General features: G+C 34.4%; 5 protein-coding genes across 12 annotated transcripts in view; 2 read left to right on the top strand and 3 right to left on the bottom strand.

Annotated features, from left to right (window-relative positions):
- The window catches only part of LOC135124145 (AF4/FMR2 family member lilli), a 158,540-nt gene extending 154,847 nt beyond the window's left edge, over window positions 1-3,693 (top strand). For all 7 annotated transcript variants that reach the window (XM_064049033.1, XM_064049027.1, XM_064049019.1 and 4 more), the window contains exons 12-16: window positions 307-501; window positions 553-621; window positions 686-785; window positions 1,807-2,131; window positions 2,191-3,693. In XM_064049033.1, the coding sequence (XP_063905103.1) occupies window positions 307-501; window positions 553-621; window positions 686-785; window positions 1,807-2,131; window positions 2,191-2,306 (805 nt within the window). In that variant the 3' untranslated portion in view covers window positions 2,307-3,693. The remainder of the gene's footprint in view (window positions 1-306; window positions 502-552; window positions 622-685; window positions 786-1,806; window positions 2,132-2,190) is intronic.
- A 2,893-nt stretch (window positions 3,694-6,586) lies between these two features.
- LOC135135276 (phosphoserine phosphatase-like) lies at window positions 6,587-7,684 on the bottom strand. Of its 2 annotated transcripts, XR_010281517.1 has the most exons (3): window positions 7,409-7,684; window positions 7,055-7,357; window positions 6,587-7,005 (listed from the first exon to the last, which is right to left on the bottom strand). XR_010281517.1 is itself a non-coding variant. In XM_064064331.1 (2 exons), the coding sequence occupies exons 1-2, from the start codon at window positions 7,540-7,542 to the stop codon at window positions 7,180-7,182; spliced, it is 312 nt and encodes a 103-aa protein (XP_063920401.1). In that variant the 5' UTR covers window positions 7,543-7,684; the 3' UTR covers window positions 6,587-7,179. The 2 variants fall into 2 exon arrangements, 1 of the variants encoding a protein (XP_063920401.1); XM_064064331.1 differs by having other exon boundaries at window positions 6,587-7,357.
- A 2,305-nt stretch (window positions 7,685-9,989) lies between these two features.
- On the top strand, window positions 9,990-11,278 carry LOC135124134 (small ribosomal subunit protein uS5). Its single transcript, XM_064049008.1, has 3 exons — window positions 9,990-10,268; window positions 10,322-10,555; window positions 10,736-11,278. The coding sequence occupies exons 1-3, from the start codon at window positions 9,990-9,992 to the stop codon at window positions 11,057-11,059; spliced, it is 837 nt and encodes a 278-aa protein (XP_063905078.1). The 3' UTR covers window positions 11,060-11,278.
- Window positions 11,264-13,043, bottom strand: LOC135124126 (retinol dehydrogenase 11-like). The gene is made up of 4 exons (XM_064048996.1): window positions 12,346-13,043; window positions 11,910-12,239; window positions 11,584-11,858; window positions 11,264-11,532 (listed from the first exon to the last, which is right to left on the bottom strand). Exons 1-4 carry the CDS (start codon window positions 12,413-12,415, stop codon window positions 11,350-11,352), a joined length of 858 nt encoding a protein of 285 aa, XP_063905066.1. The 5' UTR covers window positions 12,416-13,043; the 3' UTR covers window positions 11,264-11,349.
- A 4,914-nt stretch (window positions 13,044-17,957) lies between these two features.
- Window positions 17,958-19,425, bottom strand: LOC135124113 (retinol dehydrogenase 11-like). The gene is made up of 4 exons (XM_064048986.1): window positions 19,003-19,425; window positions 18,595-18,924; window positions 18,268-18,542; window positions 17,958-18,215 (listed from the first exon to the last, which is right to left on the bottom strand). Exons 1-4 carry the CDS (start codon window positions 19,070-19,072, stop codon window positions 18,033-18,035), a joined length of 858 nt encoding a protein of 285 aa, XP_063905056.1. The 5' UTR covers window positions 19,073-19,425; the 3' UTR covers window positions 17,958-18,032.
- Window positions 19,426-21,211: the final 1,786 nt, after the last annotated feature.

The raw sequence follows: 21,211 nt of genomic DNA, 5'->3' as shown, positions 1-21,211 counted from the left end.
ATTAGTTATTGCGTATTTCATTTTAATACTCGTACGAGATGGCTTTTCGCAATGTTTCACAATCAAGCCAAATCGGTTCCTTATTTGCCCCCTTTTCAATCGATTCGTTCGGAACGTAAATTCTCGTCCGTACGCTTACGTAAACCTCGCAACGTAGATAACACTCCTCTTATCACCCGCTCTGCTCCTGTAAACAACAATTACGGAAAATAAGTTGCGTAATCGGATAACTCTCTGCGAACTTTGCGGAAGTCTTAAAGTGGCATTGTATGCGGGAGCGTTATTGACATGTTTTGTTTGTTTCAGGGCTCAAAGTCAGTACCTGAGCGACGCGACACGACTAAAACACCTGGCTGACAAAGAGACTGATACCACGAAGCAATGTATGCTGTACCTAGAGGCTGTACTTTTTTTCTTGTTAACGGGCAACGCCATGGAACTCACGAGGGTTACAGAAAACGCCTGTTTCACCATGTATAAAGACACGTTATCGTTAATAAGGTAATTGCGCGTTTATTAATGTAAATGTGATGACTCATCGCGACGTTTTAGGTACATCACCTCGAAATTCAGAAGTCAGCATAATGCGTCTTCGAAGCACAACAAGCTCGCTGTGTTAAGGTAATCAAATATCTCGAGAGAAATATGAACGAGACTGACGTTTTTTGTTTGTTTGTTTGTTTAGTTATCGGTGCCAAGCACTTTTGTACTATAAGTTGTTCAAGATGAAGAAACATGAAGCGAAAGACTACCAGAAGGTCCTGAGCGAATACTTCAACAATAAGGTAAGCGTGACGGAGACAGAGATATGAATGTGTATAATTGATATTCGTAAATTTTTAATTCGCAATTCAAAGGTTCCATCGATTTTCCAGAAGGATTAATATTTACCTCGATTAAAAATGCGTTAGTGGAAATTGGATTGTAGAGGTGGTGCAAAATTAATCCTGACGCTTGAATTCGCAACGGTTTGCCTTAATAATGGAAAATTTTAAAAACGCGGTGTAGTACGGCCTGTAATTGTTTTAAAAACGCAATGTAATACTGCCCGATTTGTCGGTAAGAGTTTGAGTGTAATACGGCCTATAAGGCAAACGTTAAGTGGATTGACATGAAACAGGCAGTATTACATTGCATGCTTCCAAGATTTTCAGGCCGTATTACACCACGTTTGATTTTTTTTATTGTAACAATTGTTTTACGTAGTCACGTGACGCGAAATTGACTTCAAAAACCTTCTGAATAAATGTATGCTAATAGTGTCAAGGAGTACGGCGTGATGTTTGACGCTTATTAAGTGGAATCGATTAAAAACGATCATTTTCGTCAGAAATGTGCAAATGAACAGATCTGATCACATGTGTTTGAGTCAAACAGACATGATTTCGTTGCGTGAACGGAACATTTACTTTAACAAATTATATTTAATTCAAACGTAAATTCTGATATGGAGAAGTTTGACTTTCAGAGTGTTATCGGAAAATTGATTTCTTTACAAACATTTCATCAATTCAAAAGATAATAAATTATTGGCATGTGTGCTTTATGCTTCTTCTACATTCTTGTAATTAAACCTATTAGCATTTTTAATCAAGACAAATATAAGTTCTTATGAAAAGTTAACCGTACAAATTGAAAAATTAGAAAGGTCGCTTTATAAAAATAAATGAGCTGTATTTATGAAGTTTCTTTTGATAGCGGGTTATTAAAACAGCAAAAAATTGCGCTTTTTATTCCAAGGTGAGTCGTGCCAACAATGTTCATAAAAAAAATTTACAAAAAATTTAACCTCACTTTTGTTTGCAGGCTGTGGCGATGCCCCCAGAGCAGCAGAATCAGCAGGGCCAAGGAACCCCGTCCCCCATGTCGCCCACGCCGTCTCCTGCTGGTTCGGTGGGTTCAGTGGGCAGTCAGTCGTCCGGCTACAGTAGCGGCGAGTTGGCGGCTCGAGGTAGTAACGTGGCGGCGGCGGTGCCGTCCACCCATACCCAAGGCATGGGCGGCCACGTCTGGGTTCCCCAGGGGATGTACAACGCCATGTACAAGCAGAACCAGAACTTCACATATCTTCTGTCTTGTCAGGACCTCTGGGACACGGCCGACAATCTAGTGATTAAGGGTAAACTCATAGGTGGGTTTTGGCATTTTTTTGGTGGAATGATTGTTTTAATGTTTGTTTTTGTTTTATAGATTTCTTTATCGACTTGGATAGGTTATGTAAGCCGTTGACGATGCACAGCTCGCTGATCGACTTAGTGAGGTATATTCGAGAGGGGATAAAGAGGTTGAACGAGAGTACGAATTGACCAATGACGTTTGTAAATAATATAAATGTATGCCAAAGAAGCACTGAGTCAATTTCAATGTCAATGGAACCAGCTTGTTACTTGGATGGAATATACACTTTTTACATTTTACCTACAGATTATATTAGAGTAGTTGACTTATTTAATCATTTACTTAGGGCATATTTGCCGGTTAGATTGGTTTAATGTTGACTAGAACAATTGAGTGATCCTATATATTATATGACTTTTGATGTCGTTTCTAGTTAACTGACTTAGGGTGCAGTACTATAATAATATTTTTACAATGATAGGAAATTCCACGTACATAGTGTATATTTTTTTGTAAATACTGTATGCTAAAGTTATATATTTACTACATCTGCTATATTTGTACAACGCTAATCTAGAGGCCTAGTGAATCAAACTATTACATCTCACGTGGTTGTGGATGTTGAATTAATAAATATTAGTCATTGTTATTTTTGCATATATATTGTAGGCTAAGTGTGCATATGTAACATGTATGTAAAAATCTTGTATCATATTTTATAAATTTTAAATTATTTTATTTGTATTATAAGTATTTTCATTAAGGCCATTTACAAAACAAAAATCAAATCGATATGTATAATTTTGTACCTATATTTGTTGTTGCATTATTTAAATACGCTGGCAGAAAATCTTAAAGTATATTAGTTTTCTTCCAGAGTGATTGACGTATTGAGCACTCATCACTAAGTAAAGTTTCACTATGATCGATCCCCGAACATTTACTCATACAGTTTTAATCAAAACTGAAGGTTGATCTCAAATGTTTAACTTGTTATTAACACTTTCATTAATTGTAGTGAAAATTTACTTAAATGTGCAGAACAAAGTTTGGTTACTACAAACTTGAAACTCTCTTTGCACATTGTTGGTTAATGTGGTGCTAGCGCAACCTTTCCTGCCCCCTTTACAAAATACAAATCCGACGATGGACAGAATAGTCACTACGACAGGAAAGGTTGTCTTATTATTTCCTCCTCTTTTTTTTTAATTATTATTATTATTATTTATCTCTTCTTACATTGTTTTGCCGCATTCATTATGGTCAGAAATGGTAAACAAGGCTGTTTGGGACCAAGGAAAAAATCTCTGAATGTGTATACGATTGGCATGTCGGAAACGTTTCACTTTGATATTAATTACGAAATCTCAGTTTTCGCCTGCATTCAGTTGATTTTCATTAATTGTTTTTAATTTGCGTTTGAGATGTTGCTGTTTTTATTGTAAACTGTTTTAACTCGTTATTTATTGGAGCCTGCATTTTTATCATGCTATCACAATCTGAACATATCGACTGACAGAATGATGTTTGTTTTTCTCTTTTTTTTTTGTTTGAAATATATTAATTTATTTTATATTTATTTTTGTTTTTTATTGTTTCGTGTAACCAAACTTGGTTTCTGTTACAGACGCAATAGAATAACTCATAGAACTCCAAAGTAAACTTAAAGTGACCTTGTCTAGATCATAAATAAAATGAATACATCAGTACCTTGTACATATTTATACATAAAATTTAACATCAGTTATACTTTTGAGGTGATGTGTAACAAAAGGACCCAACTTTTTTTTCAAATATATTATTACAGCATACTATTCTTGTCTTCGCTCACCCCGCTACCGCCCAAGGACAAACCTGTAAACTAGATTTAGTTTATAGTTTACAGCGTTTTAACACGACAATCAATTTTTAAAGCGGTTAAACCTCCTATTTTTCATTAAGCTGATGATTAGTTTTTTCGCTACCTGGAATCGATTTTTCCTACTTTCTACGACGTTTACTAGTGACGTCTCCATGTAAAACAAACTGCATAACATTTCAAAATGATGATTTCTAATCGGTTTTAATTATATATTAAATTACGCAATATTACGAAATCATAAAAAAGTTTGCGGAAATTCGAACCCGAGACCCCTTGCATTGAACGCGAATACTTTACCAACACAATAAAAGATTTAATATAGGGGAATAATGAAATACACAGCTTAAAGAGGAGCTTAAAACAATAAGAGAAGAATTAAAGCAAGAAAATCTAAAACTACTAGGAAGAACTAAGGAAGAAATGGGAAAGAGAGTTGGTGAAGTAGAAAAGTCAACTAGATCGAATGGAGAGAAAAAAGAGAAGTAACAAAGTAGGAACAAGAGAGCAGAAACAGTTAACTGAAAAGGTGACAAATTTTTTAGAAAAGAAAGCCAAAGTAGAGAATAAAGTTAAAAGCGCATAGAAAATTGCAGAGAAAGTTTATGTAGTAGAATTCGAAAACAGAGAAGAAAAAAATAAATGTAATGAAAAGCAAGAAGAACTTAAAAGGGTCGTTAATTCAAAACAAGATAAAAGAAGAGGCAACAAAAGAGAAATAAAGGAAAAATGGTTAGAATGGGATAAAAAAAGTTAACTGTAGACGGCAGAAATTTTGAATGGAATGAAGAAGAGGGCAGCCCCAAGAAGGCAGAAAATTTTTAGTAAAGTGCCAAAAGAAAAGGAGGAAAAATAGAAGGAAACAAAGCAAAGGAAACGGAATAAAGGATGCAGATAGGGAAATCGTGTGGTAGTGTCAAGGCGCGACAAAGGAAAAGAAAAAGGAGAGAGCAAGGGGGGGAATAGTAATGGGAATTCGAAAAAAATGCAAGAATTGGAAAAGGGAAGTAATCATAAAAACGGACTAATGAAGAAAGTAATACAAATGGATAACAATCGATGGGAAATAATAATCGTTCATAGCAAGAAAATGGAGGAAACCAAGATAAACATAGAAAAGGAAACAGACGAAAAAGGAGATGAAAAAATAGGGGATTGTAACGCATGATTAGGCGATAAGGGGATAAGAATAATAGATAGAGAAAAGGGAGAGAAAAGAGGATCAAAACACAAAGCAAACAACAAAGAAGGAAAAATATTGTGGGAGATAATAGAAGAAATGGGATGGTAAATTTTGAATGGAAACAAGGAAGAGGCGTGGGAAGAAATAGACTGTTTCAAAGTGGGAGAAAGGGTAGAATCAGACCACATGCCACTAGAAATAAAAATCAAAGGAAAAGAGCAAGAGTACGAAAAATAAGAGAGAAGAAACGAAAGAAAAGAAATAGAAAAAAGAATATGGGATAAAGAGGGAATTCAAACATACTGAAGTAGACTAGAAAAAAAGAAATTCGAAGTGAACGAAGATATAGAAGCTATGATAGTAGAACTGAGCAACCTAATTGTAGAAGCTACGGAAAAACGAAAGATATACATATGGCAAGGAAGGAATAATGGATGGAACGGAGAATGTAGTGAGTTGAAGAGAAAAGCAAGAGGAAAATTAGGAAAATGGAAGAATGACAAGGGAAGGAAAGAAGAGTAGCTAAAAGCAAGAGAGAATTATAGCAGAAAATAGGAAGAAAGAAAAAGAGAAAAACGAGAAGACAACAAAGTCTCTGAAAAGAGAAGACGAAGTATGGAAATATATAAACAAGGAAGACACTTTATAGAATGAATGAAAAGACTTAAAAGAGGAAAGGCACAAGGAGGGGATGGAATCCAGAACGAAGCGTGGATGTTCGGGACAGAAGGTATATTAATCCCATTATTTAAAAAGGGGCAAAAAAGTAAAAAGGCGGTTGGATTTGAAGAGAAGTTTAATGAGAGAGAAATATTGCAAGAATGTTGGAAAGAAATAAGAAAGGAAGGGGGAAAACATGTTTGGAGCGAAAGAGACAAGTATTATGAAGGAAAGGGATATGCATGTGAAGAAATAGAGAGAATGAGAGAAATGGGAATTAGTATGAAAGAAGAACTGAGTGTAAGAGATAAAGATCTAGATAAGCAAGAACGCAGATCGAGAATATCAGAGTCTAGATATAATGCAGAGTATAGAAAAATACTAAAGGATGAAGTACCAAAGTACACACAGTGAGAGTATAAAGGAGACAAGAATGATGGCGAGATTTAGGTGTGGAAATGAAGAGAAAGAGAATAATTTTTGGATGGATGAAACTGACAGAAGGTGTAGGATATGTTGGAGAGAGGGAGAAACAATAGAGCATATGCTGGAAGGATGTGAAAGATTGAGGGAATCGGAGGAAAGTAGGAAAGAAGTGCTGGAAGAGGACTGGACTGGATGGAAGAAGTACGGAAGATAAGAAACCATGGCAAGGGGTGGGCAAGCAGAAATAGAACAATTATTAATATTTTATATTAATATATTTGATTGTCTAATTTTCTTATTGATTAAAAAAATGAAATTAATTATATATATATAATAGGTCTCTAAATTTACTTTTTAAAGATAAACACGCACCTAATCAGGGATTGGAATAATTAACCAAAGTGACTGAATTAATCAAAAAAAGTAAATGGTTACAATTGCTCATTACTTGAAAATGAATTGAATTGATCATCAAGTGCTTAAAGTTAATAACGAATAAGACACATCGCTTTGGAACGCATTTTACACCATCTAAAAACATTAGTGAAAATCTATCACCGTGTGAGACAAGAATGTTCGCTGTAGTGTCTGCTCTTGATTTAAAGTGTTCAATCTGTGGTTTTTTCTTCGTATAATTGTGTTAAATTAGAGGAATTGTTTGGGTTTGGTGTTTCACGTTCGACACCCCCATCCTGGGGGGCGGTGAGTAACTCTTAACCTTGATTTTTGATCGTTTTATCGGGTTAAAATTTGCTACAATCTTATCAGTTGTTCTTTGGCGAGTTCTTGCGTTTTTTTTGTCTACTCACCGTTCACCTGCTAATAACATTACTCGTAATAATTTAATTTAATTAACAATATTCAGCTCACTGGTTTAAAACATTGATAGGGAATTAACTTTAACTTCGCTTTCTATAAATCGGGTCCTATTATTTCATTGAAATCCGTAACAAACCACTTCGCTTTCGCTTGAACTATCGGCCTGAAAACGTTCCCGCCATAACCTGCGCAAAAACAAATCCCGGATTTGCGTCAATGTTGGTTGTATAATCCCCAGGCGGACTTTAAGGGATTCTTGAAATGTCATAGACCCCGACATGGCTTTAGCTGTTCTTTGAAAAATAAACAACCATCAAATGATTTATAACATATATAAAACTTACAAAGTGGGGATTTCCTCGCCTTTGTTACAAAATTTGGCGAGTTCATCGATGCCTTCTTCTTGAATCACGGTGGAGTCGACGTCGAAACAGACGGCGTCGACTTGTTTTAGGATTTTTTGGACTTCTGCACTCATTTTGGGTTAGAAATAGCAACGAAGACACTGAGGGTTCTTGTTCGATTACTGTTGCTGTGTACGACTGTAGTACAGTGTGCCTACCCTAATACGATGAAGGTAAAAGCTATAAGCAATTTAATAGCTATTAACACACCAAGGATGTAAAGAGAGCAAATACACTGTTTTTCAAAGTACGTTTTTAACAAAAGTTTTATAATTTCGTCAAGACTCATTATAAGAATCTTATCTTTCTCTATCTCAATTAGTAGAGAAAAAATTATTCAGAATATTTATGGGTCAATTTTCCGGAGTCAACTTTGTCTTCACTTTTTAACTCACTAATATATTTTTCTAATTTTTCATGCCACATATTTTTGAAATGTCTTTTTTTATATCGTGTCCGTGCATCCATAAAGTAAATTACATTACAAGTAAATTTAAGATATAAATTATAACTGTGAGGGTTATGAATATACAGGATGATTTAAAAACGTTGGGCAAAATTCCTATAGCGTACTCCACAAGTACGTATATTTGGTTATCTTTTGTTTGTATATAGATAGAATCAAATTTAAGCACAAAATATCTCTATCTAGATAAAAAATAAATGCCACAGATACAGAAACATCTTTTTTATTTTACGTTTTTTTAGTACTTGGAAGTTTTAGTAGTCATTATTTAAATAAATTGTACCACTAAAAAAGTTATAGCTTGTCTAGCGAGTCCCCTTAAATTTAAATTTTCTCAAGATTATGAATCCATGCTTATTTTTACTGCCCTTCAACTTATTGTGGTTTATAAAAGAAACAGGATTCCAAATTTCAACATTTATAGGGATAACATAATAACGAATTTTTTTTGTTCTTGTATTCTTTTCCTGTCACATTTTTATATAGACAACCAGCAATACTTGACTTGGATGGGGTGAAGCACATTCTGTTGATTTCTCAGGTTTTTTAATGTAAAAAAAAAAAATCCTGTTTGAAGAAGTAATCTAAATGCCTCTGGATAATCGTGAACAACATATTCCAAATTCCCCTAGTTTGTTAAAGAAAACATCTTTTTCAACACCCAATAATCATTTATTATGTACAAAACAAAACCTAAACAACCTCAAACCTAACCTAACAATCACAATTCCCCTGCTGCTCCCCCTGCCCCGCCTTCTCCTCCCCCGTCGCCCTCTTCTTCCACTTCCCCCCGCCGTACGGCGCATGCCTCCTCTTCAGGTTGGACGTGCCGTCCTCCTCCACCTCGAACTCCATGTTGAGGTCGTCCCTAATGATCTTGAGCAGCGTCGTCCTCGGCAACCCCAGCAGCTTGGACCTCTCCCTCAGCGACAGGTCGGGCGCCTCCCTCAGCGAGGCGCGCACGTACGGCACGTGCATGAGCCTCGACAGCGGCCGCCCGCACTTCTCCCGGTCCTCCACGTTGCCAACGCTGAAGAGCTTGCGCTCCCAGCTCAGAAACGTCGTCCTGTTGGGGGGCGGCGCGTTGAACCGGGCCAGGAAGTTGGAGTTTATGTCCTTCCACGTCTGGTTGTTGTACTCCTTCTCGTGCACCCACACCGCCGCCACGATCTTCTGCTCGTGCGTGTAGCGGGAGGAATCCGACGTTTCGGACGTTTCAGCTTCATCGTCACTCATTTTAGGGACACGGCCACCGGGACGACATTATTTCAGAACAGCTGTAGATAGGACGGGGGGAGTTTATGGATTTTGCGTAGTGTGACGGCTGGCAAGGTCGATGTGGGGGCGGCGGAAATTGGGGGATTTAAAAATTGTGGGGGGTTTGGAGGTGTTGGGTGGGGTGTCAAGGGGGTCACTCGGTTGGGGATTTATTTTTTTTGAGGATTTTACTAGGGTTGAAGGGGTACAGGGTGCGACTTTACCGACGTAAGTGACAGTGCGCATGCGCGGTTACCAAGCGACCTGATGACGTCGAAGCGAAAGCTGCTTCGTTCTCTTTCGTTCGTCGACCGTCGTACGGGAAAGAAGTAAACGTAAGTAAAAACTGTTCCTTTTTAACCTATTTAATGTTATTATTAGTTTTTGTTGCTAAATAATTTAGTTTTCGCCTGCTTTTATCACAACGTTGTTATTTAGCAATACCGAGGAATTTACGTGGTTTTAATTCGTTTCTAACCAATGTTGCACGTGTTTTGTGGAAGCCATTTTGTTGCAGTTCCGTTTGTGTTCATAAAAATCAAATGCACCTAGTCTAGTGTAAACAAAATTAATATACTGAGTGTGCTAGAATTATTTTTGTGTTGTGCATGCATCACTTTTTTAGTTTAATTATTTTCTTTTATGCACCACGTGGTAACAACGTTGAAATTACGTAGTCTTCATTACGCCGTGCGGGCTATGACGTCATAGAGATTTTTTGAATTGGAATGACGCGTAAATACTTTTACGATCTAAACAGCTAAATATTTCCAGTCTTATGAAAGTCTTGTTTTCAGAATGGCGGACGCAGCTCCAGCCGGTGGGCGCGGTGGATTCCGTGGAGGATTTGGAGGTGCTCGTGGAGGTCGTGGTGGTCCACGTGGTCGTGGACGCGGCCGCGGTAGAGGCCGTGGTCGTGGAAAGGAAGACCAGAAGGAATGGATTCCTGTAACTAAACTAGGACGTCTTGTCCGTGACGGAAAAATCCGATCCCTTGAAGAGATCTACTTGTTCTCTCTACCAATCAAAGAATTTGAAATCATTGATTTCTTCATTGGACCCTCTTTGAAAGATGAGGTTAGAATCCGTGTAAACAAATTCGAATTTTGGGTTAATTTATGGTTCCATAGGTGTTGAAAATCATGCCCGTACAGAAACAAACACGTGCTGGTCAGCGTACCCGTTTCAAGGCTTTCGTCGCCATTGGTGATAGCAACGGCCATATTGGCTTGGGGGTGAAATGCAGCAAGGAAGTGGCCACAGCCATCAGAGGCGCCATCATTCTGGCCAAGCTATCTGTAGTTCCAGTGCGTAGGGGCTACTGGGGTAACAAAATTGGTAAACCCCATACGGTACCATGCAAGGTAAATCTCCACTTATTTATTGGTTTCAATATTTGATTTGTTAACATGATGAATAACTTTATTCTTTCGCGGTTTCCACCAGAGGGCTCTGCTCCATGATGGCCAGAATTTCTGACCCCCCCATCTTCATATAATGTACACCCCAGAAAAAACCGGTGTCTCACTTTGTGGATGTTTCAGGTCACCGGGAAGTGCGGCTCGGTCACCGTGCGGCTCATCCCGGCCCCACGTGGTACCGGAATCGTCTCAGCCCCCGTCCCCAAGAAACTTCTTCAGATGGCAGGTATTGAGGACTGCTACACTTCCGCTAGAGGTTCGACCGGAACTTTGGGCAATTTCGCCAAAGCCACTTACGCCGCTATTGCTAAGACGTACGCCTATTTGACTCCCGATTTGTGGAAGGAGATGCCTTTGACGAAGACGCCGTATCAAGAGTTTGCAGACTATCTCGCGAAGAGCCATCGCCCCGTTTCGGGACAGAGACCGGCAGAAGCTGGACTCTAAACCCAACATTTCCTTTTTTATTTTTTTGTTTGATTTTTTTTCTTTTGTTTGATAACTTGCTGTTAATATGTTCATGGGCAGAGGGTGCTGATGTACGCTGGTTGAATGCGGGACACATTTCAACGAACTTACCTCACTGTGTCTGTCTATGAACCTGTTGAAGCACGAAAAATAATAAAGATGTAAAAAATAAGTACCACAATAAACAGTTTATAGAGAGTTTTTTGTTTTATTGAGTTGGTAAAATTTATTAGGTAGTGAAGAAATGGGTACATTATGCAGTTTAGAAACTACTTCTGTCGTAATCCGACCATTTCTTCGCTGATTTCCCACAATTTTTTTCTCTTCTCTTCATCCTTAGCCCCACAGTACGGTTTAACTCTTTTGCAATCTTCAAAATGCTCTCCATTGTGCTCGTCAATTCCGTCCTCCAGTGCCAAATATATGGTAGTCTGGGCACCTTCTTCAGGCGTCTGAAAATTCAAACAATGTAACTCTAACCTTCCATCTTGTACCGTCCATACCTTGAACACCTTTGAAGCTACCCAGCTCCCGATGGTCGAACCCCTCAGAAACTCCGTGTTGACGGCCCCCGGGTGCAACGAATAGGTGGTAACATTAGTCCCTTCCAACCTCTTCGCGAGCTCTTGAGTGAAGTAAATCTGACAAAGTTTCGTCCTGCAATACAACATCCATCCCCCGTATTTATTAAGTTCTTCCACATTTAAGTTGTGGATCATCTTCGCAGCGGCGGAGGAAACATTGACGATTCTACTGGGTGCGGACTTCTTTAGGAGATCTTTAACAAGAAAAGAGTTAGTACTGATGTGGTTCAGTGAGAGAAACGTACCCAAAAGTAGGATGGTTAGAAGAAACGGGGCGAAATAATTACAGGCCATTTCTAACTGGAGGCCGTCTTCAGTGGTTTTGTCCGGGAGTTGAGCTGCTCCGGCGTTGTTGATGAGTAAGTCCAAGCGGTCTTCGGTTTCGTTGATGTCTTTGGCGAAGGCTCGCACCGACGCGAGGGAGTCTAGGTTGAGTGATTTGACGACGACGTTTTCGTTGCCGGTTGCTTGCACGATTTTTTCTCTGGCCGCGTTTGCTTTTTCCTGGTTGCGGCATGCCATTATTACGCGGCAGCCGCGTTTTGCGAATTCTAACGCCGTTTCATAGCCGATGCCTATACAAAATAACGTATTTTTATTTTTCGTAATCGTGATAAGCGCTTTTAGAAGATAACGTCATTTTTTTTAATGGTTATTCATTCTTATTGCACTTGCACTTACCTGTGTTGGCGCCGGTGATAATTGCAGTTTTCCCAATCAAAGACTTCTTGCTTTTACAGTAGTTCACCATCTTATTTTTAATTATGCTACCGGACGGAGTGTTTGTATTTCGCGTAATAATCGATGAATGTACCCACGTAATTTCGGGTCTGCGAGCGCGATGGCGTGGTTTTAGCGTTTTCTGGCAAGGTCGCCATAGATTAGAACCTGTTTTTTTTGCAACTCATTTTGATGAGTACCTGTGTGTAGATATGAAAAACAAAATAAGGATGAGTAATGTTCTAGAGATTTCTTTAATAAGCAGCTATTAAACCAACAAATCGGTGATGTTTTTATTACTTAAATGCAGTCCACCTTGTGCTTGTAGAAGTACGTTCGAATTTTTTTTTCAATTTTGCTTTAAAAATCTTGAGGGCTCCAAGTATTTTTTTTCTGAATGTTTCATGACCCCAAGGGTACGAAAAAATTGGTCTCCCGTTTCCATCTTTTCGGATTTTTGTTAGATTGATAAGTCGTCGAAACTACCCGACCGAGCATGGTAAATCGTTGATCAAAATTTATCCGTTCATATCCTAGACATCGAGATTTTTGGAAAAAAAAGTGTGGATATGTAAATATATGTGTAACAAATTTTTCGATATTTCAGTTTAGGGATTTTTCACATTTTTTATTCTTCAGTTTTTAGATTTTTAATTTTTCAGTGTTGAGATTTTTCGGTTTTAAAATGTTTTAATTTTTGAAGTTTCAAATTTTCGATTTCTCTATTTCTCGATCTTTGATGCTTTAGGTTTTAAATTTTTCGATTTTTTGATATTTCGATTTCTCGATTTTCAATTTTGCGATTTTTGAAATTTCCGATATTCAATGTTTTTATTTTTCAATTTTTAGCATTTTTAAATTCTTGATTTATATTTTTCATATCTTTAAATTTTACATTTTTCGATTTTTAAATTTGACATCTCGGTTTGTTCATTCTTCAAATTTTCGATTTCTCAATTTCTCCATTAATTTTTCAATTTTAATTCTTTTTTTATTTTTCGATTTCTCGATTTTTCAGTTCTTCGATATTTCTGTTTATCAATTTTTAGAATTTTTAAATATTAGATTTTTCAGTTTTTGTCATGTTTCGAATTCTCGATTTCCGATTATTCGACGTCTCGGTTTAGATTTTTTAGTTTTTTGATATGCTAGCTTTGGGATTCCTCAATATTTCGATTTTTGCAATTTTTTGATTTCTTGGTTTTTCGGCTTTTCAATTTTTCTGTTTCTCTATTTCCCGATCTTTGATGTTTTAGTTTTTGAATTTTTCGATTTTTCAATTTCTCGGTTTTTCGATGTTCCGATTTTCTCCATTTTCAATATTTGCGATTCTTCAGTTTTTCGATATTTTAATATTTAAATTTTTCATTTATTCGTTTTTCTATTCTTGATTTTTCAAATTTTACGATTTCGGATTTTTCAATTTGTCAATTTCTCTGGATGTTTCGATTACTTCACATCTCGGTTTTTCAATTATTCTTCAAATTTTCGATCTTTGATTTATAAATTTTTAGTTATTCTTTTCTCGATTCCTTGATTTTTCAATGTTTCGATTTTTCAAGTCTTTGTTTTTTTAAATTGTGGAGTCGGTTTACCGATTTTTCAATTTTTAAATTTTTGACGTCTCTAAATTTTCGATTTCTCAATTTACCGATTCGATTTTCGCCTATTTTTTGATGTTTCCACTTTTCAATTTCTCGGTTTGTCAGCTTTTCATTTTTGAGATTTTACAATTTTCGATTTTTCAGTTTTTCGATTCTTTAAATTTTACGTTATTCGGTTTTTTAATGTACCGATTTTTGGATGTTTTGGTTTCTTGACAATTTCTTTTTTGAAATTTTTCAACCTTCACATTCGATTTCTCAATGTTTCGATATTTCAGTTTAGTGCTTTTTCACATTTTTTATTCAATTTTTCGATTTAATTTTTTTTTTTATTTTTGAGGTTTCAAATTTTCGATTTCTCAATTTCTCTGTTTCTCGATTTTAAATTTTTGCGATTTTTCAAATTTTAGATATTTCACTTATTCAATGTTTTTGTTTTTCAATTTTTAGCATTTTAAAATTTCTTGATATCTCGGTTTTTTGATTTTGTAAATTTTTAGATATGATTTTTCAAGTTTTCGGTTTTTCAGTTTTTTGATTCTTCAAATTTTCGATTTGTTGGTTTTGACATTCCGAAAGTTTCGATTTCTCAATTTCTCCATGAAGAGATTTTTGATTTTTCTATATTTTGATTTAGTTTTTCAATTTAATTTTTTTTTTATTTTTCGATTATGCGATTTTTCAGTTCTTCCATATGTCTATTGATCAATTTTTCGAATTTTCAATTTTTGTCATGTTTCGATTTCTCGATCTTCCGATTATTCGACGTCTCGGTTTTAGATTTTTTAGTTTTTTGATATCTTAGTTTTGGGATTTTTCAATATTTCGATTTTTGCAATTTTTTGTTTCGATTTCTTGGTTTTTCAATTTCTCTATTTTCAAGTTTTCGATTTTTCAATTTTTGATCTTTCGATTTCTTGACATTTAATTTTTTTTAATATTTCGAGTTTTCGATTATAAGATTCCTTGATTTTTCATGTTTTTGATGTCTTCATTTTTCCAATTTCTCTATTTCTCTATTTCTCGATCTTTGATGTTCCGATTTTCTCCATTTTCGATTTTTGCGATTCTTCAATTTTTCGATATTTTAATATTTAAATCTTTTAATTTTAGTTTTTTCGATTTTTCACTTATTCTTTTATCTATTTTACAATTTTTTGAATTTTTATATTCTTGGTTTTTCAATTTTTTGATTCTTCAAATTTTACGTTTTTGGATTTTTCAATTTGTCAATTTTTGGATATTTCGATTACTTCACATCTCGATACTTCGATTTTATGAATTTTTTTCAAGCTTTCAATTTTTCAATTACATATATTCTTCAAATTTTCGATGTTTCCACTTTTCAGTTTCTCGGTTTGTCAACTTTTCATTTTTCGGATTTTTCAGTTTTTCGTTTTCTTGATTTTCAATTTTTGATTTTTCAATTTTTCGATTGTTTAAATTTTACGTTATTCGGTTTTTCAATCTACCGATTTTTGGATGTTTTGGTTTCTTGACAATTTGTTTTTTGAAATTTTTCAACCTTGGCATTCGATTTCTCAATGTTTCGATATTTCAGTTTAGGGATTTTTCACATTTTTTATTCTTCAATTTTTCGATTTCTCGATTTTTCAAATTTCCGATATTTCACTTATTCAATGTTTTTATTTTTCAATTTTTAACATTTTTAAATTCTTGATTTATAAATTTTTCGAATGTTTAAATTTTTAGATTTCATGATTTTTCAAGTTTTTAGTTTCTCAGTTTTTTGATTCTTCAAATTTTCGATTTGTTGATTTTGACGTTCCGAAATTTTCGATTTCTCAATTTCTCCATTAATAAATTTTTGATTTTTCAATTTTTCGATATTTTGATTTAATTTTTCAATTCTTAAATTTTTTTATTTTTCGATTTCTCGATTTTTCGACTTTTTAAATTTTAGGTTTTTCAATTTTTGATCTTTCGATTTCTTGACATTTCATTTTTTTTAATATTTCGATTTTTCGACTATAAGATTTCTTGATTTTTCACGTTTTCGATGTCTTAATTTTTCTAATTTTCAGTTTTAGGACTTTTCAGGTTTTTTATTCTTCAATTTTTAGATTTTCAATTTCTCTGTTTCTCGATCTTTGATGTTTTAGTTTTTGAATTTTTCGATTTTTCAATTTCTGGGTTTTTCGATGTACCTATTTTTTCCGTTTTCAATTTTTGCGATTCTTCAATTTTTCGAATTTTTATATTCTTGATTTTTAAAATTTTACGTTTTCGGATTTTTCAATTTGTCAATTTTTGAATGTTTCGATTACTTCATATCTCGGTTTTTCGATTTTTAAAATTTTTCGACTTTTCGATTTTGATTTCATTGTTTTTCAAGTTTTCAATTTTTCAATTATTCTTCAAATTTTCGATCTTTTGATTTTTCAATGTTTCGAATTTTCAAGTCTTTGTTTATTTAAATTGTGGAGTCGGTTTACCGATTTTCAATTTTTAAATTTTTGACGTTTCTAAATTTTCGATTTCTCAGTTTACCGATTCGATTTTTGCCTATTTTTCGATGTTTCCATTTTTCAATTTCTCGGTTTGTCAACTTTTCATTTTTCGGGTTTTTCAATTTTTCGTTTTCTTGATTTTAAATTTTTGACTTTTCAGTTTTTCGATGTTTTGGTTTCTTGACAATTCGTTTTTTGAAATTTTTCAACCGTCACATTCGATTTCTCTATTTTTCTATATTTCAATTAAGGGATTTTTCATATTTTTTATTCTTCGATTTCTCGATTTTCCCACTTTTGGTCTTCGATTTCTCGATTTGCCGATATTTCACTTTCGAGATTTTTTAATATTTAACTTCTTCGCTTTTCTCTTTTTAAATTTTAGTAAATTAAATGTTTCGATTTTTTGTATTTTCTAATTTGGCAATTCTTGAAGTTCAAATTTTTTCGATTGTTCAGATTTTTGATGTTTCAATTCCTCGATCTATCGATTTTACAATTATTCGATTTTTTTACGTTTAAAATTTTTCAATTTTTGGCTGTTCGATTTTGGCCTACTTATAATATTTCTTAGTTTTCCGACTTCTCGATCTTTTGATGTTTCAGTTTTTGATTTTTTCGATTTCTCAAGTTTTCATCATTTGAGTTTAGGAATATTTCAGTTTCTTGGTTTGTTCATTTTTCAATTTGCCGATCAAATTTTCGATTTTTCAGTTCTTTATTTCCATTTTTAATTTTTCGATTTGCCAATTTTACATCAGTTGAGTTTTGAAAATGTTCAATTTCTCCGTTTGTCGACTTTTCAAATTTTAGATCATTTAATTTTTCGATTTTTTGACGTTTGGATTTCTCGTTTTTCAATTTTTTTCAATTTTCACTTCTTCGATATTTCTATTTATCAGTGTTTGGCATTTTTTTTTAAATTTTTAAGTTTTAGATTTTTAATTTTTCTATCTTTTGATGTTTCAGTATTTGAATTTTTTGATGTTTCGATTTCTCGACTTTTCGATTTTTTGACTTTTCAATTTCCCCATTTTTAGTTTCGATTTCTCAGTTTTTCGGTATTTTAGTGTTGGAAGTTTTAAATCTTTCAATTCCTGAGATTTTCGATTTTTAAATTTTTGAGGTTTCAAATTTTCGATTTCTCGCTTTGTCAGTTTTTCTATTTTTCGATGTTTCGATTCTTCAATTTTTCGACGTCTCAGTTTCAGAGTTTTCGATATTTTAGTTTTTAGGTTTTTGATTTTGGCCTATTTCGATTTTTCCATTTTTCGACTTCTCAATCTTTTGATGTTTCAATTTCTTTGTTTAGCTATTTCCCTATTTTTCCATGTTTCCATTTCTCAATTTTTCGATTTTCCAAGTTTTCATCACTTAAATTATGAAATTTTTCAATTTCTCAATACCATAATAAACAGTTTATAGTGAGGTTTTTGTTTTATTGGGTTGGTAAAATTTTTTAGGTAAGAAATGGGTGCATTACGCAAGTGAGTAGAACTTTCTATACAGTGCTTTCCTATTCATCCTCGTGTGGAGGCTAGTTTTACAAAAATATAAATTTTTTGATTAAAAACTATTTCTGTCGTAGTCCGACCATTTCTTCGCTGATTTCCCACAATTTCTTCCTCTTCTCATCGTCCTTAGCCCCACAGTAAGGTTTAACCCTTTTGCAGTCTTCAAAATGCTCTCCATTGTGCTCCTCAATTCCGTCCTCCAGTGCCAAATATATGCTAGTCTGGGCACCTTCTTCAGACGTCTGAAAATTCAAACAATGAACCTCGAAACCCTTCATTTTGTACCCTCCATACCTTGAACACCTTCGAACCTACCCAGCTCCCGATGGCCGAACCCTTATAAAACTCCGAATTGATGGCCCCCGGGTGCAACGAATACGTGGTAACATTAGTCCCTTCCAGCCTCTTCGCGAGCTCTTGAGTGAAGTAAATCTGACAAAGTTTCGTCCTGCAATACAACATCCAACCCCCGTATTTATTAAGTTCTTCGAGATTTAAGTTGTGGATCATCTTCGCAGCGGCGGAGGAAACATTGACGATTCTGCTAGGTGCGGACTTCTTTAACAGATCTTTAAGAAGAAAAGAGTTAGTATTGTTGGTGGTTCAGTGAGAGAAACGTACCCAAAAGTAGGATTGTTAGAAGAAACGGGGCGAAATAATTACAGGCCATTTCTAACTGGAGGCCGTCTTCAGTGGTTTTGTCCGGGAGTTGAGCTGCTCCGGCGTTGTTGATGAGTAAGTCCAAGCGGTCTTCGGTTTCGTTGATGTATTTGGCGAAGTCTCGCACGGACGCGAGGGAGTCTAAGTTGATTGATTTGACGACGATGTTTTCGTTGCCGGTTGCTTGCACGATTTTTTCTCTGGCCGCGTTTGCTTTTTCCTGGTTGCGGCACGCCATTATTACGCGGCAGCCGCGTTTTGCGAATTCTAAGGCCGTTTCATAACCGATGCCTATACAAAATAACGTACTTTTACAATATAACGTATTTTTTTTAATAGTTCATTTATTATTATTGCACTTGCACTTACCTGTGTTCGCGCCCGTGATAATTGCAGTCTTGCCAACCAAAGACTTCTTGCTTTTACAGTAGTTCACCATTTTTATTTTTAATTATGCTACCGGACGCAGTGTTTGTATTTCAGGTAATAATCGATGAATGCACCTACGTAATTTCGAGCCTGCGAACGCGATGGCGTAGTTATAGCTTTTACTGACAAGGTCGGCATAGATTAGAACCTGTTTTTTTTTTTTGCAACTCATTTTGATGAGTACCTGCGTGTAGATAAAAAAAACACAACTTGGAACGTTGGTGTTGTGGATGAGTAATGTTCTAGAGGTTTCTTTAATGAGCAGCTATTAAATAACCAACAAATCAACACATGATGGTGATGTTTTTATTACTTTAATGCAGTCTACCTTGTCCTTGTAGAAGTACGTTCGAATAATTTTTCTTCTCGTAAAGACGAAATTGACAACATTTTGACTTAAAAACCTTGAAGGCTGCAAGTATTTTTTTCTCGATGTTTCGTGACACCAAGAGTACGAAAAAATAGGTCTCCCGTTTTCGTCTGATCGCATTTTTATTAGATTGATAATGTTCGAAACTATCCGACCGTGCATGGTAAATCGTTAATCAAAATTTATCCGTTCATATCCTAGAAATCTAAATTTTTGTGAAAAAAATGTGGATGTGTATATGTGTGATCATTTTCCGATTTCTCAATTTTTATAATTTTCGATTTCCCAATTTTTCGATATTTCAAATTAGGGATTTTTCAGATTTTTTATTCTCCAATTTTTAGATTTTCAATTGTGCAGTGTTAAGATTTTTCGATTTCTCAAATTTCCGATATTTTAATATATATTTCAATTATTTAAATTTTGGATTTTTTGATTTTTCACTTATTCAGTGTTTCTATTTTTCAATTTTTAGAATTTTTAAATTCCTGATTTATCAATTTTTCGATTCTTTAAATTTTACAAATTTAGATTTTTCAATTTCTTGACATCTTGGTTTTTCGATTTTTCAGTTTTTTGATTCTTTAAATTTTCGATTTCGATTTCAGGACTTTTCAATTTTTTAATGCTTCCATTTTTGATTTTTTCGATATTTCAGTTTATTGATGTTTGACGTTTCGAAATTTTCGATTTCTCAATTTCTCCATTAATAGATTTTTGATTTTTCAGTTTTTCGATATTTTGATGTTTCGATTTTATTTTCAATTTTTTTTTATTCTTCGATATTTCTTTTATCAATTTTTATCGCGTTTCGATTTCTCGATCTTCCGATTATTCGATGTCTCGGTTTTAGATTTTTTAGTTTCTTGATATCTTAGTTTTGGAATTTTTCAATATTTCGATTTTTCAATTTCTCGGATTCTTGATTTTCAATTTTTGCGATTCTTCAATTTTTCGATTTTTCAATTTTTGATCCGTCAAATTTTACGTTTCTCGATTTTTCAATTTGTCGATTTTCGGATGTTTCGATTACTTCACATCTCGGTTTTTCGACATTTCGAGTTACCCTTTTCTCGATTTCTCGATCTTCCGATTATTCGATGTCTCGGTTTTAGATTTTTTAGTTTCTTGATATCTTAGTTTTGGAATTTTTCAATATTTCGATTTTTCAATTTCTCGGATTCTTGATTTTCAATTTTTGCGATTCTTCAATTTTTCAATTTTCCGATTTTTTAATTTTAGATTTTTGAATTATTCTATTTTTTGATGTTTGGATTTATCGGTTTGCGGCTTTTCGATTTCTTAAGGTTTTGAATTCTCGATTCTTCAATTTTTGATTTTTCAATTTTTCGAAATTTTTAATTTTAGACTTTTCAATTTTTTTCGTGTTTCGATTTCTCAATCTATCGATTATTCGACGTCTCGTTTTTAGATTTTTGTTATCTTAGTTTTGGGATTTTTCAATATTTCAGTTCTTCAATTTTAGATTTTTGTTTTTGCAATTTTTAATTTTTCTATCTTTTGATGTTTCTGATGTTTCGATTTCTCGGTTTTTGGATTTCTCGACATTTCGTTTTTTTTCGATTTTTTGACTTTTCAATTTCCCCATTTTTTACTTTCGCTTTTTCGATATTTTAGTGTTGGGAGTTATTAATTTTTCCATTCTTCAGATTTTCGATTTTTAAATTTTTCATTTTTCAGGTTTCAAATTTTCCGTTTCTCGCTTTGTCAGCTTTTCTATTTTTCGATTTCTGGATTTTCAATTTTTTTGATGTTTCG

The sequence above is a fragment of the Zophobas morio genome, unplaced genomic scaffold (assembly GCF_036711695.1).
Source record: "Zophobas morio isolate AGI-343-1 ecotype UQ-CSIRO unplaced genomic scaffold, CSIRO_AGI_Zmor_V1 ptg000002l, whole genome shotgun sequence".
Taxonomy (NCBI): domain Eukaryota; kingdom Metazoa; phylum Arthropoda; class Insecta; order Coleoptera; family Tenebrionidae; genus Zophobas; species Zophobas morio.
The sequence above is the reverse complement of the archived record's forward strand: the minus strand, read 5'-3'. Positions and strand labels throughout refer to the sequence as shown.